The sequence below is a fragment of the Cetorhinus maximus genome, chromosome 1, assembly GCF_964194155.1.
Source record: "Cetorhinus maximus chromosome 1, sCetMax3.hap1.1, whole genome shotgun sequence".
Classification (NCBI taxonomy): Eukaryota; Metazoa; Chordata; class Chondrichthyes; order Lamniformes; family Cetorhinidae; genus Cetorhinus; species Cetorhinus maximus.
The window spans coordinates 202,889,806-202,902,613 of NC_135879.1; the positions used below are offsets into that span (position 1 = coordinate 202,889,806).

At 44.6% G+C, this 12,808-nt stretch overlaps 1 protein-coding gene across 1 annotated transcript in view; it reads right to left on the reverse strand.

Annotated features, from left to right (window-relative positions):
- malt1 (MALT paracaspase 1) overlaps positions 1-12,808 on the reverse strand; it is a 129,436-nt gene that overhangs the window by 24,630 nt on the left and 91,998 nt on the right. Inside the window, exons 11-13 of the mRNA XM_078551889.1 lie at positions 7,448-7,625; positions 6,593-6,667; positions 1,769-1,896 (exon numbers count right to left, since the gene is read on the reverse strand). Of these exons, the coding sequence (XP_078408015.1) occupies positions 1,769-1,896; positions 6,593-6,667; positions 7,448-7,625 (381 nt within the window). The remainder of the gene's footprint in view (positions 1-1,768; positions 1,897-6,592; positions 6,668-7,447; positions 7,626-12,808) is intronic.

The window sequence follows — 12,808 nt, forward strand, 5'->3', positions numbered from 1 at the left end:
GATTAGCTCAGTTAGCTAGCTGACTAGAGTGTGGTTCACAATAACGCTTATAGCGAGGGATCAATTCCTGTTTTGGCTGAGGTAAACTTGGGACCTGCCTTCTCACCTGTCCCTGAGAGTAGAAGGCAATGGCACACCACCACTGACAAAAAACTGTCAGGGAGAAACAGTTCAGGATGAACAGTCAGCAGGCGAGGAGCCAAGGACCTGCCTTCAGGCAGAACACTCATGGAATGTAATGGAATAAAATGTAACTTAAGTGCACATCCATTGATCCATTTTCAACAATTTGGCACCATTTGCATCAGAGCATAGTCTTACCTGTGGTATGACTATAAACATGATCTTTTCAGTGCAGTCGTGAGACACGATTCTTTACTTTAGTGGTCATAATAACATTGCAACACCCAGAGTATACAGTTAAAAGCAACCTGTTCTGCTGGGATGAAAGTTTCTTCTCTGCAAACAATAAAGGTCTTGGAGAGTGTCAATCATTGTTCTAATGAATGCCCACAAGTGAGTGCAATAGATTCAATTTTTAGGTCCCAGTGGGGGCAGGCACGAAGGCGGAAATTTCACACTACCAGCCAGCATGCCAGTTCCCCAACTCCATTGCCCCCCATTCCTGGGGTCATTTTCCCAGAAGTTGGATGGGGGTGTGGGGGGCATCAGGGCTACCATCCCCCTCGACCCCTGCAAGCTGTGAGTGGTCAATTCACATAGTTAACGGCCATTTATGGCCTATAGTCAGAGACCAACTGGGATTTCTCAATGGGCTAGCCGTAGACCGCAGGAAGCATGGTAGCTGCCTGGAGGTGACCTCCTAGTGGCAGACTGGGATCCAGCACTCCAGGCAGGCTTAGTGGCCCTCCCATCCTACCTGAGTTCAGCTGCAGCCAAAGGCTGCCGTGTGGAGGGGTTTGTCACCCACAATGGTAGCCCAGCTGCTAAGGCCATTTTTTAGATTTAAAAACATTGGAGAGAGGGTGCCTCCATCTCTCAGTTAACCGTAAGGGCATCCTGCTGCTGCTTCCAAACTGGAAGGCCTCCTATTAGCTCTCCAGCTTCAAGAATCCACCTGCCGTTCTTAATTGGACAACGAGTCCACCCTCAAGCCATTAATCGGCCAATTTGGGGAAATTCACAGATGAGTGGCTGTTCCCCAGGCAGTCAGAGTTTCTGACCTCCCCGTCCCCCATTTGAGCCTGATGGCAGGGCTCTGAAGCCTGCAAGGAAAATCCTGGACAATTTGTAACAAAGTTGAAAGCTTACTGAGAAAAACCATGAGGATTACTATTGTGGTAAATGGAAACGTTCCCACTGATGTCGCCAAGGAAGTGTTAAGTAAACTCAGCATGATCTCACAATCAACAAGTTAATGGATGATTAAACAATCTGTTTTTAGTGTGGGGTGAGGGAGGAATATTGGCCAAGATACCTCACTGGCCTTTTAATACTGTCATGCCTCCACCTGGGGAGGCAGATGAAATCTATTTAAGTGTCTCATTTGAAAGATCGCATCTGGAACAATGAATCAGACACCTTAAGTGTCAGCTTGGTTTATGTGCTGAAGTCTGGTCTGGATCTTGAACCCACAACTCTTGGTTCAGAAGGCAAGAGGGGTGTTAACTGTATGGATTTTCCACCAGCTTGGTTTATAGACCCAATCGTGACAATTAGTTTCCATATATATCAAATCCATGTGTATAAAACACGCAGTTGACAAAAAAGAAGACATGTCATATAGTTATCAAAATAAAGCAATTACCTTCAGCAACCCTGTCAAGTAATACTGTGATTTTTTCGTCCTCTAGCAGGCGTTCCTTCAGAAATTTCATAAATATGCCATTTGCTAATCCAAAATGCTGAATTTCAAATGCTTCTGCCCCTTGGCATCTTGAAATGTAGAAAATAAATATTTTACATTTATAATCTTTTAAAATTCTTTCTTTCCCTTTCATCACCTATAGTGGACAGTTTATAGGTCCTTATAGGTGTTTTTGTGATGGTTTCCACATTGTGGAATCAACTAGGGATAAAGCTGTCTAGGATTGTGTAATGAGGCAGGGTTAAATAGTAATCCCACAGTAAAAGATCCACTGGGAACTACTGATCATAATACAATTGAATTCCATGTTAAGTTTGAAAATGACGCACTTCAATCACAAAAAGGAACCTAAAACTTAAACAAAGCGAATTACATGTGTATGAGACGAGAACTGGTTAAGGTTGATTGGGTAAACAGTCTAAAAGGTATGGCTATGAACAGTGGGATACATTTAAAGAAACAATTCAAAATGTTCAACAAAAATACATTCCATTGAAAAAACAAGAACTCAGCAAGAACGATATGTCAGTGACTTACTCAGGAAACTAAGGATTGTATTAGATTTTTTTAAAAAGAGACTTATAAGTTTGCAAAGAATAGTAGCAGGTCTAAGGATTGGGAATGTTTTAGAAACCAGCAAGGAACCACCACAAATTGATAACTAGCTGGGAATATGAAAACAGATTGTAAGAGTTTTTACAAATATATAAAAAGGAAGAGCGTAGCTAAAGTAAATGTTGGTTCCTTAGAAGCAGAGCCAGGAGAGATTATTATGGGGAATGAGGAAATGGCTGAGACAATGAATAAATATTGTCTGTCTTCACAATAGAAGTCACAGGTTGCATAACAGAAATAGAGGGTTATCTAAGGAATAAGGAAATTAAGAAAATCAATATCAGCGGAGAAAAAAGGATAACATTAAGGGACAAAGAACTGACAAATCCTCAGAACCTGATGGCCCACATTCTAGGGTTATAATAGAGAGAGTTTCAGAGATACTGGATGCTCTGGTTATGTTTTACTAAAACTCCCTTGATTCAGGAATGGTCCCAGTGGATTGAAATCTGCAAATGTGACACCGCTCTTCAAGAAAGGAGGGTGTAAGTTTGGAACTACAGGCCAGTTAGTCTGATGTCCATGATTGGTGAAGTTTTTTTTATTCTTTCATGGGATGTGGGCATTGCTGGCAAGGGTTGTCCATCACTGATCGCCCTTGAGAAGAGGATAGTTAGCCACCTTCTTGAACAGCTGCAATCGATCTTGTGCAGGTACAGCCACAGTGATGCTGGGAAGGGAATTCTAGGATTTTGATTCCGTTGAAGTAAAGGAAGGTGATATAGCTCCAAGTCAGGATAGTGTGTGGCATGGAGGAATACTTGCAGTGTCTGCTGCCCTTGTCTTCCAGGTGGTAGAGGTCATGGGTTTGGAAGGTAGAAGGAGCCATGGTGAATTGCTGTAGTGCATCTTGTATATAAAACACACTGCTGCTACTATGAATCAGTGGTGGAAGAAATAAATGTTTAAGTTGGTGGATGGAGTGCCAATCAAGTGGACCACTTTGTCCTGGATTGTATTTAGCTTCTTGAGTGCTGTTAGAGCTGCACTGATCCAGGCAAGTGGAGAGTATTCCATCACACTTTTGACTTACACCTTGTAGATGGTGGACAGGCTTTGGGGAGTCTGGAGTGTGTTATTTGCCTCAGAATCTCTAGCTTCTGACCTGCTCTTGTAACCACAGCATTTATATGGCTAGTCCAGTTCAATTTTTGGTCATCAGTAACCTCAAAGATGTTAATAGTGGGGGATTCAGCAATGCTAATGCCATTGAATGTCAAGGGGAGATGGTTAGATTCTCTCTTGTTGGAGATGGTCACTGCCTGGCACTTGTTACTTGCCACTTGGTAGCCCATGCCTGAATGTCGTCCAGCTCATAATGTGTGTGCACTTCCCACTTGGAAAGTGCACACACATTATGTGCACTTGGAAGCTTAGTAGGACATTTAGCAGCAGAGAGATGAGTGTTGTGCAGCATAATTTCTAGGGGCAGAATTTTTCAGTTGGCGGGAGGGCTTGGCAGGAGCGACCGTGGATCCGATCGCTGTCTACGCCGCCATTTTACACGGGTGGGCCAATTAAGGCCTGCCCAGCGTAATACGTGAGCGGTAGAGCTCAGCACTACCTGTGCAGGTGGGAGGAGGAGGGATGTGCATGTGCGTGAAAGAGCGCTTCAAATTCCCCGAGGCACGGAGCTGCCTCAGGGGGATTGAAGGCTTCTGAAATTATTAAAAAGGTTTATGAATTTATTTAAACATGTCCCCTCGTGTGACTGTGTCACATGAGATGGAACATTTTTTTTTAATGAAAAATGTTTTATTTAATTAAAAGCTTTAGGAAATGCGAAGGTCGCTTGGCCTTTCCGCCTGCCTGCCAACCTTAAGGATAATGTCAGCCTGCAAGGATCCAAAGGAGAGAAAAAGGGGGAGAGAAAAAGGGGGCAGAGAGGGAGAGAAAATGGGGCAGAGGCAGAGAGCGAAAAGGAGGAGGGGCAGAGTGCGAAAAGGGGGAGGGGCAGGATGCAAAAAGGGGGAGGGGCAGGGTGCGAAAAGGGGGAGGGGCAGGATGCGAAAAGGGGGAGGGGCAGGGTGCGAAAAGGGGGAGGGGCAGGGTGCGAAAAGGGGGAGGGGCAGGGTGCGAAAAGGGGGAGGGGCAGGGTGCGAAAAGGGGGAGGGGCAGGGTGCGAAAAGGGGGAGGGGCAGGGTGCGAAAAGGGGGAGGGGCAGGGTGCAAAAAGGGGGAGGGGCAGGGTGCAAAAAGGGGGAGGGGCAGGGTGCAAAAAGGGGGAGGGGCAGGGTGCAAAAAGGGGGAGGGGCAGGGTGCAAAAAGGGGGAGGGGCAGGGTGCAAAAAGGGGGAGGGGCAGGGTGCAAAAAGGGGGAGGGGCAGGGCGCAAAAAGGGGGAGGGGCAGAGCGCAAAAAGGGGGAGGGGCAGAGCGCAAAAAGGGGGAGGGGCAGAGCGCAAAAAGGGGGAGGGGCAGAGCGCAAAAAGGGGGAGGGGCAGAGTGCAAAAAGGGGGAGGGGCAGAGCGCGAAAAGGGGGAGGGGCAGAGTGCGAAAAGGGGGAGGGGCAGAGTGCAGAAAAGGGGAGGGGCAGAGCGCGAAAAGGGGAGGGGCAGAGCGCGAAAAGGGGAGGGGCAGAGCGCGAAAAGGGGAGGGGCAGAGCGCGAAAAGGAGGGGCAGAGCGCGAAAAGGGGAGGGGCAGAGCGCAAAAAGGGGAGGGGCAGAGCGCGAAAGGGGAGGGGCAGAGCGCGAAAGGGGGAGGGGCAGAGCGCGAAAGGGGGAGGGGCAGAGCGCGAAAGGGGGAGGGGCAGAGCGCGAAAGGGGGAGGGGCAGAGCGCGAAAGGGGGAGGGGCAGAGCGCGAAAGGGGGAGGGGCAGAGCGCGAAAGGGGAGGGGCAGAGCGCGAAAGGGGGAGGGGCAGAGCGCAAAAGGGGGAGGGGCAGAGCGCGAAAGGGGGAGGGGCAGAGCGCAAAAGGGGGAGGGGCAGAGCGTGAAAGGGGGAGGGGCAGAGCGCGAAAGGGGAGGGGCAGAGCGCGAAAGGGGGAGGGGCAGAGCGTGAAAGGGGAGGGGCAGAGAGCGAAAATGGAGGAAGGGCAGAGAGCAAAAATGGGGGAGGGGCAGAGAGCAAAAATGGGGGAGGGGCAGAGAGCAAAAATGGGGGAGGGGCAGAGAGCAAAAATGGGGGAGGGGCAGAGAGCAAAAATGGGGGAGGGGCAGAGAGCAAAAATGGGGGAGGGGCAGAGAGCAAAAATGGGGGAGGGGCAGAGAGCAAAAATGGGGGAGGGGCAGAGAGCAAAAATGGGGGAGGGGCAGAGAGCAAAAATGGGGGAGGGGCAGAGAGCAAAATGGGGGAGGGGCAGAGAGCAAAAATGGGGGAGGGGCAGAGAGCAAAAATGGGGGAGGGGCAGAGAGCGAAAATGGGGGAGGGGCAGGGAGTGAAAAATGGGGAGGGGCAGAAAGATAAAGGCAGCAAGTCTCTATGCCTTATCAGGCAAGAATATGGCTGGGCGCTCATGTCGGATTGAAGAGAACAGGTTCGTGAGGATTTAAATGAACTGGAAGATTCACCTAGTGTTGGCTAGAGGAAGGAATTTCCAGAGCAATCCTCACCTAAAAAGCCAGTTCATGGGTTAGAAGTTATCTGGCTGGAAAAGAAGAGGGCAGCAAGCCCTTGGGAGCTAAGAATCACTTTGGACTGGACTCGCTAAGGGAGAATACAGTGTCTATTTAAGGGACAGAGTCAAGTATACCATGGAGGGAGATTTTCATTTGTTTTAAATGTTAAATGGGGGATCTTTCTATAGTTTGGAATATGAGATGCATACTGAAAGTGTTTGGTCACTGTTGCTTTTAGTTTGTTATAGTAAAAGTCTTAAAACTTGAAATCTCGTTATGTGATCTTTTCAGTCAGTCACAAGAATTCAATTTTCTTTTTAAAAGTTATCAGCCTCTACAGGGATCATAGCAAAAATTTTACATTCAATATCACAACATTAGCAAAGTTCAAGCGTGACAGGAAGTGCATTTCCAGACCATGGCTGGTTCTAATTTGTAATGTTTTGTGATCCAAGAAAAACCAGACAGTTGAAACTTATCCAGAGCATGGATATTTTGACTTTAGATTTGCAAAAATTTTAGCAATTTTAAGCACTAAGTCTTTATATCATTTATGGAATGGAATCCTTCATCAAGACAGACAACAATATGCTTACGTTGCATATCCAAACACAATATTGGCTGTAACTCTTAAGGCCTCCATATTTGGAATGGTGTCATCATGCATATTCCTGCAAACACAGAATCAGACAGTTCATTCATCACAGTGCATTATATCCACATTAGCCCCTCACTGTGCATTATACCCACATTCCCTTCCTGGAGCTGAGTCTAACTGTTGTGTCTTATTACAGGCGCCAGTTAAGATCAGTTAATTCAGCACAGACCCAGAACTGAGAGACTTTCCTGGTCTTTATGACGCAAAACTAGGGAGAAGCATTTACTCATGTACCTGGAACCCTCCTTCCCTTCTTCCTGGTACCACAGAGCATCTCAGTTGAGAGGGAAGGCATGTGATTCTCATTCAGCTGCTGCAACGTTACCCTGACACTAGCATGTGTGACTTTAAATTTTTTTACCATGGCGTTTGCTCAACAAACATAGCTGAGATTGAGGCCTCAGTGCATGTATCACTGTAAATACAAATCTATTAGCTCATGGCCCAGTGACTTTAATTGGCAGAAATGTGAAATAAAATGAGTAAAGGCATTTGTTAACAGAAAACAAGAATGGGTAGTTAAAAATAAATGTTTCTTCTACATCTTTGTGTATAGATTAGCACTTCAATAAATCTGTGAAAGGTTGCTAACCATTAGAGTAGATCCCTTTCACCCATCCCAGTTCCAACAGTGTGATCAACTCAGCATCACAGCTGTTTGACTGTCACTGCCTAACCAACTTTGGGATGACGCCAAAGATGGAGACCAACAGATGGAAGCTTACAATAAAAGCAGTATATTTAGTCCTATTAAGTGAAATATGGGGCAAGTTTCCCTGGTCGTTACATATACCTTTTCCTGCACATGTCCAGTAGGAAGACATTCAATCCAGTCTCCTTCTCTTGCATTAGCTTTAGGATGCTCTGCACACACAAGCAGTTTGCTGACCTATAGGGATTCGGAGCATTAATCGGCACCATAAAACTGTTTCCATAGTTTTCGTATCCGTGTCCAGCATAGTACAACAAACCTGTAATAATTAACCCAGGCATGCATTAAGTCAAACACAGCAATTACTATGACCAGACATTTATTCGCCACCAGGGCAATGGAAAAGAAAGCTTGACTTACATATTGAGGCCTTCCCAGCATTGTTGTCTGCCCTTCTCAGCCCCCTGATCTGAGGAAGCACCCAGCATAAGGACTACCAGCTACTTTTATGAGCAACCCTGTAAAAAGGGTGCCTAGAGGAAAATTAGTTCAGATGCCCCAGCATCAAAGGTTATTGGGGGGGGCAGCCAAGAAAGTGCGTTAAGGCCACAATCAGATCAGCAATGATCTTATTGAGTAGCGGAGTAGGCATAATGCATTGAATGGCTTATTCCTGCTCATATTTCTTATGTTCTTACCCCACTCCTATCTCATTTTCATGGCTGACTAATGCTCAAGTATGCTCCTGCTCCAAACACAAGTACTCTGCCCTCGCCTCAGGAAAGCCCAGTAAAGTTCAAAGTTTATCTCCTGAGTCATGTCGCTAGTTAATCACAGCCAGGTTGGTAGTCGAGGTGCCATAATTGGCTGCATCCTCAAGGAGACCCAGGCTTCTGCTTCTGATAAATATCAAATGATTCCTACCATAGAACCCGGCTGAGAACAGAAACAGGTTCAGTTGTAATGACCATTGGCAAAAAGCCAACCTACTGCAACTCTAAGAGTGAGATACCAGAGGATGAACGGTGAATGCAGGTAACCGAATAAAAATGGAGGTACAGATGCTTTCATTTGTACTTTCATAAAAACAGAGCCAAGTACTGTATTGGAACTGGTCCAATTAAAATGTGATCTCACTTCACTTTGCTTCACCTAAATGACAATCATTCCAATGCTGTTTGTAGGATATTCCTGTTGTACAATGACTATGTGTAGCTGCATGACAACAATCACTGTGCTCCAAAAAATAATTCATTGTGCCAAGTACTTTGAGATGCTTCTTTGTATTCTTTGGTTGACTAGCTGTCACACATTGAACCATCATTACACACTTAAAAGTCTTTAAGGCAAACCACTGAGAAATCTTTTCAATGGAGTTTTCTTTTGTTTAATGTGGAGTCACAGTTCATTCTTTTTGGAATTCTCACCATTTATCAAACTTGGCAGAACCGAGGCTCAAGCTTGCAACGGCCAACAGTGGGAACCCTTCCAAATGTTTACAGGGTTACTGCAAGGGTTGGAGTTTGACCATCTAAAACCATGCATTTTCCAGATTGAAGCACTGGTGAACTGCCTGCTGCTTGTTTCTTTTCTATGAGGACTTTATTCAAAAAGAGAGGGAGACATAAAGCAGGAAACTACAGACCAGTTATCTTAACATCTGTGATAGGGAAAATATTAGAAGCTATTATTAAGATATTATAGCAGGGCACTTAGTCACTGTGTCAACAAAAGTCTTATTGTCATTATTAAATGAACACTGCCTTTTCTCCTGGCACTAATTTCTCCCTCCATATCTCTTCTGAAGCAAGACATTGGCTCAGAAATTCCAGACAGTTCCTTTACTGTTGTTAAGCCAATGGAAGAAGAACTGTGCTGATAGCCTGGACAGATATTTACATCAGAATTGCATACCCGTTGGAGTAGTTACTGGTGCAAAATCCTAAATATTCAAAACTCTACTTCCACTGTCTTTTGAGGAACAAAGTACCAAAGACTCCCGACCCTCAGAAAAATTTCTCCTCATCTCTGTCTTAAATGAGCAATCCCTTATTTTGAAATGTGACCCATAGTTCTAGATTCTCTCACAAGAGGAGGCATCCTTTCCACATCCACCCTGTCAAGACCCCTCAGGATCCTAAAGGTTTCTATCAAGTCACTTCTTACTCTTCTAAATTCCAGCGGATATAAGCCTAGCTTGTCCAACGTTTCCTCATAAGACAACCTGCCCATTCCTGGTATTAGTCTCGTGAACCTTCTCTGAACTGCTTCTAACACATTTACATCCTTCCTTAAATAAGGAGACCAATAGTGTACACAGTACTCCAAATGTGGTCTTGCTTGTGCCCTGTACAACTGAAGCATAGCCTCCATAATTTCGTGTTCAATTCCCCTCGTAATAAATGATAACATTCTATTAGCTTTCCTAATTACTTGCTGTACCTGCGTACTAGCCTTTTGTGATTCATGCGCTAGGACACCCAGATCCCTCTGCATCTCAGAGCTCTACAATCTCTCACCATTAAGATAATATGCTTCATTTTTATTCTTTTTGCCAAAATGGACAATAATACATTTGCCTACATTATACTTCATTTGCCAGATCTTTGCCATTCATTTAACCTATATGTCCCTTTGTAGCCTCATGTCTTCTTCACAAACTTACTTTCCTACCTATTCTTTGTGTCATCAGCAAATTTAGCAACCACACCTTCGGTCCCTTCATCCCAGTCATTTATATAAATTGTAAAAAGTTGAGGCCCCAGCACTGATCCCTGTGGCACACCATTCGTCACATCCTGCCAACCAGAAAATTACCCATTTATGCTTACTCTCTATTTCCTGTTAGCTAGCCAATCTTCTTTCCATGCCAATGTTACCCCCTACACCATAAGCTTTTATTTTCCGCAATAAACTTTGGTGTGGCACCTTATCAAATGCCTTCTGGAAATCTAAGTACAGTACATCCACCAGTTCCCCTTTATCCACAGCACATGTGGCTCCTTCAAAGAACTCCAACAAATTGATTAAACATGATTTCCCTTTCACAAAACCATGTTGACTCTGCCTGATTGCCTTGAGCTTTTCTAAGTGCCCTGCTATTACATCTTTAATATCAGCTTCTAACATTTTCCCTACCTCAGATGCTAAGCTAACTGGCCTGTAGTTTCCTGCTTTCTGTCTCCCTCTCTTTTTGAATAAAGGAGTTAATTTTTTATTTTCCAATCTAATAGAATCTTTCCTGAATCTAGGGAAATTTGGAAAATTAAAACCAACGCATCAACTAGTTCACTCGGCACTTCTTTCAAGACCGTAGGATAAAGTCTATCAGGATCCGGGGATTTGTCAACCCGCAGCTCCAACAGTTTGCTCAATACCACATCCCTGGTGACTGTAATTTTCCTGAGTCCATCCCTCCCTTCCATTTCCCAATTTACAACTATTTCTGGGATGTTGCTTGTATCGTCTATAATGAAGACTGAAGCAAAATACCTGTTCAATTCATCGGCCATCTCCTTATCTTCCATTATTAATTTCCCAGGCTCACTTTCTATAGGACCAACGCTCACTTTGTTAACTCATTTGTTATTTAAACAACTATAGAAAGTTGTACTATTGTCTTTTTATTTCTAGCTAGTTTTCTCTCATACTCTAATTTTTCCCTCCTTATTAATCTCTGTCATTCTTTGCTGTTCTTTATATTCTGTCCAATCTTCTGACCTGTCACCTGTCATGGCGCAATTATATGCTTTTTCTTTAAGTTTGATACTGTATTTAACTTTTCTAGTTAGTTAACTACAGATGGTGGATCCGCCCCTTGGAATTTTTCTCATTGGAACGCATCTATTCTGTGTATTCTGAAATATGCCTTTAAATGTCTGTCACTGCATCTCTATTGACCTAGCCCTTAACCTCATTTTCCAGTTCACTTTAGCTAGATCTGCTATAATGCCCTCATAATTGCCATCTTCTCTCCCCAAAATGAATGTAAAATTCAATCATATTATGATCATTGCTACCTAAGGATGCCTTCACTATGAGGCTATCAACTAATCCTATCTTGTTGCACAATATCAGGTGTAGTGTAGCCTGATCTCTGGTTGGCTGAACAGGCTGTTCTCAGAAACTATCCCAAAAACATACTATGAACTCCTCATCTACGCTTCCTTTACCCATCTGATTTTTCCAGTCAACAAGTAGATGAAAATACCCCATGATTATTGCTATACCTTTCTGTCAAGCTCCCATTATCTTTTCTTTTATCCTCTGTCCTACCATGTAGTTACAATTAGGGGACCTGTATACCACTCCCATAAGTGACTTCTTGCCTTTATCATTTTTCGTCTCAATCCAAACCGCTTCTACGTCCATTTTTCCTGAACATAGGCCATCCCTCTCTAATGCACTAATACTGTCATTAATTAACAGAGCCTCTCCTCCACCTTTTCCTAAATTCCTGTCCTTCCTAAATGTCATGTACCCCTCAATATTCAGGTCCCAATCTATGTCATCCTGTAGCCATGTCTCTGTAATGGCTATCAGATCATATTTATTTCTATTTGCACTATCAGTTCATCTGTTCTGTTTCGAATGCTGTGTGCATTCAGATACAGAGCCTTTAGTTTTATTGTTTTATTGTATTTCTAACATCTTAGCCTTATCTGCTAATTTACTCTTAGGTTTGGACTCTCTGTCCATACCTGTCACAGTCTATCATTTCCCACTTTAGTACCTTTCACTCTTGTCTTGTCTCTACTCTTTGGTTTACCACATCTTCCCACATTTGATCCCTTGCCAACTATTTAATTTAAAACTCTCTCTACTTCCCTAGTTATGCAGCTCGCTAGAACACCAGCCCCAGCATGGTTCAGGTGTAGGCCGTCCCAACGGTACAGCCCTCACTTTCCGCGATGCTGGTACTGGTGCCCCACAAACCGGAACACTTCTCCCACACCAGGCTTTGAGCCATACATTCATTTCTCTAATCTTATTTGCCCTTTGCCAATTTGCACATGGCTCAGGTAACAATCTAGCCCTGAGCAAATGTTCGGAACCCTGGCACTGGGCAGGCAACACAGTCATCTAGACTCTCGCTCTTTGCTGCAGAGAACAGTGTCAATCCCCCTCACTATATTGTCCCCTACTATCACTACATTCCTTTATGCCTGCCCCCATTTGAATGCCTCCCTGTACCACAGTGCCAAGATCAGTCAGCTCATCCACCCGGTAACCCCCAATCTCATCCAAATAAGCTGAAAGAACCTCAACCCTGCTGGACAATTGCAAAGGCTGACACTCCTGCCCTCTGGGTCCTCTTACCTGCCACAGCTGCAAGACATACCTTCCTGTCCCTGACCACCTTCCAAATCAGAAGACCCTATCCTAAGGACTGTGACCACTTCCTGGCACAAAACATCCAGGTAACTTTCCAGCTCCCTGGATTGGCAGCAGTGAAGGAACAGTGCCTAGTTCAACAAGTTGACTGTCAAATAGTGTGACTGG